The sequence below is a fragment of the Neophocaena asiaeorientalis genome, unplaced genomic scaffold (genome assembly GCF_003031525.2).
Source record: "Neophocaena asiaeorientalis asiaeorientalis breed wild unplaced genomic scaffold, Neophocaena_asiaeorientalis_V1.1 scaffold249, whole genome shotgun sequence".
NCBI classification, from domain to species: domain Eukaryota; kingdom Metazoa; phylum Chordata; class Mammalia; order Artiodactyla; family Phocoenidae; genus Neophocaena; species Neophocaena asiaeorientalis.
In genome coordinates, this window is record NW_020172625.1 from 1,520,104 (window position 1) to 1,526,103 (window position 6,000).

The window sequence follows — 6,000 nt, forward strand, 5'->3', positions numbered from 1 at the left end:
ACTTCATCCTACAGATGAGGAAACTGAGGCTTAAAGAGGCAAATCACTTGCTAAAGGTCACCCAGCTTAACTAGGTTATAGTGAGCCATGCAATTTGTAACAGGGAAGCCAGGACTCGACCCCGATGTGACTGTCATCATCCCTGGCCATCTCTTGCTTAGGGAACTGCCAACAGGAAGTTGGTTAGAGTTCCTCCTCAGCAAATGAGACCTGAAGTGAGACAGAGAAGAACTTCCCATTTACTGCTTTGAGATTTGCCTTTTACAGAAGAAATCTGAGGGCAGCAGAATTCCGAAAAGTCTTACCCATCCCTAGAAGCCAAAAGCAAGTGGGAGAAAAGAACAGCTTCAGACAGGTGAGGACTCACTCACTAGGTTTCTCTAAATCCTGGTTTTAAGGATCCTGTGAAATTTTAAGAACTGTAAGTGACAATTACTCGCTTAATGAAAAAGAGTTGGCAATGTCTTTGTTTAATGCCTGGAACTTTGGAAGTGGTTGTACACAAGTGCAATAAGCACATCACTAAAACAGATATTGGCTATAATTTTTTAAAGTGTTTTGGTGAAATCTAATAGGAAAATACTTTTCTCTGATGTTACATACATAGACACATTTCGAGTCCTTGAGCTACAATTATACAACTTACTTCCCCAAAAAATGTCTTGCAGTTAAAACTAAATTTGTTCAACAGCTGTCATTCAGTACATATCTTTTTAATTTTAGAAACTGTGGTACACTAGACACAAGCAATATTAAGCAGGTACATTAGTCAGCACATGGGAGCGAAATTTAAAATAGACTTATCTAGATGTCTGTAAATTTACTTCTTGTTCCTGCCAAACTCCAAAAAACCCCTGTCCTGTAGCTTATGCACTAGTCTTCAGGAAATGTTTTTCTTTTTTCTAAATACAATCATTTACCTTTTAAATAAAAAGATTTTAAAATAAATTCTAATGCCGCAGCTGCCCTTCTGGCAGTGAGACTGTCACACAGAGAGCCAGTGTTAAAAGATCAGATTAAGAGCCTTCAGTCCTAGCACCAAGTGACGCTTGCAGCCATGCAACAGTGATTTTGCATGTCTCTGAAGAGACAGGAAATAGAATTCATCTTCCTCTAATAACCTGCCTCCTGCCCTCCCTCCAGACTACAGTCCATCTGCCTCAGGGTAGAGGCAAGTAGTAGTGCGATGCTCACAGAATGCCCAGAAGAGGAAACAAGGTGGGCAGCGTTCAGACACAAAACATCCGAGAGGCCCGGACTGGACGGGGCAACAAACATGTCTGTTGCCCACACATTAAAAGATATACACACACCTTAGGAAACGAAAAAACAGAAGAGCCAATTAAATCCAAAGCAAGCAGAAGAAAAGATATACACAGCATCAGCATTTAGAAAACCATGACACAGGTCATCCGTTACACATGTCAAGGATTTCAACCAAGAAATGTCAAAAGTATTGGGGAAATAAACAGTAAGTAGTGACATTATGGTGCCTATCCTCCCAGCTTAAGGCAGAAAAGGAGTTGCCAGTACCTCCCCACGGCTTTCCTCCACAGGGTGCGACTTCCTTAGCCAATTAATTCCAGTCCAGTCTTGCTCAGCACCACTACCATTACAGTCTGCTCCTACCGGGCCTGCTCACACAAACAACATAACTCATGTGGGAAAACGACCTACTGGCAAATCAGCTAGCTCCACCAACACCCCAAGATCTCCCCCCACATCTTAACATAAGCCCACAGATCCTGCAAAAATGCCATGGGAATAAGCTGTACTGGTGATTATGTGTAGGAGTCTGTGTCTTCAGAAGCCTACAATCTAATACCCGCCCAGGGAAAATTCAAACTTTTCCCTCTGCCTTGGGGAACAACACCTCAGCCTGGTCACAGCATGGTGGGTTACACATTCTTCCCATTCACCACCTCCATAAAGCAGAGCTGCTTAAAGTAAGAAGAAATACACGCTGGTATGGATCAGGCAAAGGGCAGCCAGACTTCTAAAGAAATGCTAACAGGCCCCTTGACTCTCCTTCAGCACTCCATGTAATCTAGTCAACAAGCAAATCCTGAGTAGAAATAGGTAAATGGGAATATAGTGGGCAGTGGTTTTGTGGTCACAGCTAAAGGACGAGAAAGACATCCTTTGTTGTTTGTAATCCAGAAGAGCATTTGAGTTCAGGATATTAACTTAGGTCCATGGTTTGTGAATATGAGCACCGCCAAAGGATATATTCCCATGAAAGTTCCTCATGGTTACTGAGGTCTAACCCAGCTCAGACCAGATAAGAAGTCAGATAGGGATCCACATATCTATAACACACAGGAACGCTCAAATACCAGCTGCATGCTAACCTCAGCGCGTGCCCACTGGCAGGCAGGCGGGTGAACCGTTCTCCTGAAAAGCAGTGACACAACTGAAGGGAAGGAGGGAAGTGCCTCGGTGCCTTCCAGCCCACAACACCAAGCGCTGTGGCTGCAAGACGTGCAGCTATTCCATTTATTAGCTTCTTCCTTCTCACAGCTGATCTTACCTGAGCAAATGAAGGATTCAGTAGTCCAGAAGCAAAAACTCTCTCTCTCCAGCTGGTGCACCTAAACTTTGTAACTACTAAAAGCAAGCAAGCAAGCAAGCAAGCAAGCAGAGGAGGAAAAAAAACAAAAACAAAAAAAAGCCACCATGCACTAGAAATGCACCTCCTCATTCCACCATGTATGCACCTGTGGGCAGCGTGCACACCCCCACTAGTGGGAGCAGAAGCAAGCGAAGTGAGCTGCACTGCACGTGGGGGCTTGGCGAGGCGTGAAGTCTGTGGTACTCAGAGAAATGAGTCCACTGAGTCCATCTTTTGTGTCTTTTTCCCAAATGCAACCACAATATAAAGACTTCATCAGGTAATAAGAAGTAACTTTTTAGAAGTTGCTAGCCAAAAGTTACATCAGTTTGTTTACTATGTAAAGGCTTTTTGATATATCTTCTGGCAACTCTTAATGCCCAGTGACAAAAGTATAGAACAAGCTCTTGTCTTCCGGGCAATTCTTCAATCTCCCCTATTAGATGCCATTATGACAAAGTCATAATTCTGAGCAACACTACATAGTCCAATGACAGCAAAAGATTTAACAACTGAATTTTGCTTAGCACATTAGAAAATACTCCATTATATAAATACAATTATATTCCACTGAATGTTAATAAGGTGTAAAAGTTGGAATGCGAACACTGTATCTTAGAAATGTGCAATACAAACACCAAGAGACAGACGAGGCCAAGGAGTCAGTTTTATCTTCAAAACCACTGAAATGGTACCTTCCAGCCCAATGCTTGAAACCAACTGCCTTACCTCTTGGGACAGGAAAGGAATGACTTGTGCACAGATAGCATTCAGTCTCTTGACAATCTCTGCCTGCAAAGAAAAGAAAAGAAAAGAAAAGGAAAAAAAAAAAAAAAAAAAAGGAAAGGAAAGCAATAAAGAGAACAGTCAGCTGGTTACAAATTCCCGAAATATTAACAGGATGATATTAAAACACACTTTATATTCTGACTGGCGGATTTCCTAAGGAAGAGGAAAACTCTCATCAGCAAGCCCATTAAAAGGAGGCAGTGACAACAGTGCCACATTAATAGCACAATTTATTAACCAGCATTCATCTTAAAAAGTCAACCTTCAAGCATCAGGACAACATAGAAAGGAATTTAATTTTCATGACTGGAAATCTGCTTTCAGAAGCCTTCAACGGGACCCTTGTTCATTCTAATGTGGTTTTACATAAAACCTTGCGTCTTTTAAATTTAGATGGTAAAGATACATTCTTCCCTATACCCCAACTTCCCTCACCTAATAACTCACTGGAGTTTGACATTTGCAGCCTCTGCTTTATCTAAACACAGGCACTGAGATTTCATGAGCAAGTCCCCAACCTCCTTAAAGAACAGCACCCAACCAACTCAGGTGAGCTGACTACTTCAGATCCTTAGTTATAAACTGTTGGGAAATGGCATGTTTTTGTCAACCATTAAAATTTCCAAATGTGTCCCACCAGGGTTTTCAGTGTGCAGAGGTTTAGAACATGCTAAAATCCTCCTATACTTATCAGAAAGCAATTATTTATATATGGTGACTAACCTTGGGAACATTAATTACCATTGTACTATAGATCTGCAAAAGTCCCAATAATGTCAGATAATAGAGTGTATTCTCTATTAATTTGGTAAGTGTTCAAATTTTAGACAAATAGGATTCTATAGTAAGTTAAAAAAAAAAAAAGAAACGCCACCACTATGTTTTCTTTAAAAAGCTACTCAGGGGCTTCCCTGGTGGCGCAGTGGTTAAGAGTCTGCCTGCCAATGCAGGGGACACGGGTTCGTGCCCCGGTCCGGGAAGGTCCCACGTGCCACGGAGCGGCTGGGCCCGTGAGACATGGCCGCTGAGCCTGCGCTCCGCAACGGGAGAGGCCACAACAGTGAGAGGCCCGCGTACTGCAAAAAAAACAAAACAAAACAAAACAAAACAAAACAAAACAAAAAAAAGCTACCCAGAACTTCACTGATCTTCACCTTAATTTACATTATCAGATGGCTCCTTATATACTTTAGTATGTGACATGTAGACAACAGGGTTTTTACACGCATATACACAAAAAACTTTTTTTCCAGTTTTATTGAGATATAATTGACATATGGCACTCTATAAGGTTAAGGTGTACAGCGTAATGACTTGACTTACATATATACTGTGAAATGATTACTGCAGTAAGTTTAGTTAACATCCATCAAAACAGCTTATTTTTTAATGATGGAGTGAGGAAAAAGGAGAGGCAAGAAGTGATGGGAGACAGAAAACATAAAGCAATTACTATTCCTGAGACATTCTTAATGTAAATTCCATCCAGGGTCAGTTCCTCATTTTATACGAGGACAAAAATTCTCCTTTTCATGCTGAGTCATTACCAGAGTGACAGCGACACTCCACTTGTGCAATCTAGGTTTCCTTCTTTCATCAGCAACCCTTCTGACTTTGTGGCTACGCAATCTTTTAAATACCAGCACCTTAAAAACTTTGCCAGCCAAGAGAAAACACAAATTCACCATGAAGTTTCAAACCTAAGCTTTCCCTTCCAGCCTGCATTCCTAACAGGATGGACAAAAACCCAGAACCAATAAGCAGCAGTGAATAAGGACCCAACTGTGCTGACCTGATTTAATTTACTGCCCTGGCCCCGTGGAGCATTTAGCTATCCTTTAAGAATGCTTAAACCACCATGAAAAGCTGCAATGGGAATCACCAAACCACTCTCCACCTGGACCGAACATACCACAGTGGTTACAGGGTGAAATTCCAGTGCGAGCTGAGAAAAGAGAGCAGCATGCACCAGACTGAAAGCACTAGTCTCACAGGCATTTGGTGGTTAAGCTTTTTGTAGGCAGAGGTGGAGGGGGAGAGAATAAAAGATAATGAGATACTTTGGGGCAAACCAAACTGATGATTCTAATGCTTAGAACCATCTGCCAAGCATATTTTCCTCATTATGTTGTTTACATAAATAAAATAGTCCCTTGCTAGGAGGGTTGAAAAATGTGTGGGCACGTAAGAAAACTGAGTTCTCTAGTTTGCCTACATAACCCAGGCAACAAAAACTACCCTAAGGAAACTCACTCATCTGTCAAAATAAAGACCAAGAGGTACTTATTTGGCTCCTTTAATGTGGGGCCTAGGCCATGTTAAGTCTGAGCAACTATGAAAAAAAAATCTACATTTCCTTAAAAATAAATGTAGAAAAGCCAGAAAGTCGTTTTATTGACTCATGTATGTTAAGATACATACATAACAGAAAAAAGGGGGTAGAAACCTTCCAAACTTTTTCATTAAAGGTCTCCTTTTGTCTAAAAGACTTCTTAATTTCTTTAAGTTGTCACGCCAACGGATTTTCCTGGTCAGGGGGGTAGGATGTGTGTGTGTGTGTGTGTGTGTGTGTGTGTGTGTGTGTGTGTGTGTGTGTGTGT

General features: G+C 41.5%; 1 protein-coding gene across 6 annotated transcripts in view; it reads right to left on the bottom strand.

The window, feature by feature from the left end:
* The window catches only part of LOC112395617 (TLE family member 4, transcriptional corepressor), a 147,562-nt gene that overhangs the window by 111,578 nt on the left and 29,984 nt on the right, over positions 1-6,000 (bottom strand). For 3 of the 6 annotated variants that reach the window (XM_024738933.1, XM_024738930.1, XM_024738929.1), the window contains exon 4: positions 3,341-3,403. The exons of the other annotated variants lie outside the window; for them this stretch is intronic. In XM_024738933.1, the coding sequence (XP_024594701.1) occupies positions 3,341-3,403 (63 nt within the window). The remainder of the gene's footprint in view (positions 1-3,340; positions 3,404-6,000) is intronic. 6 annotated transcript variants of the gene reach the window in all.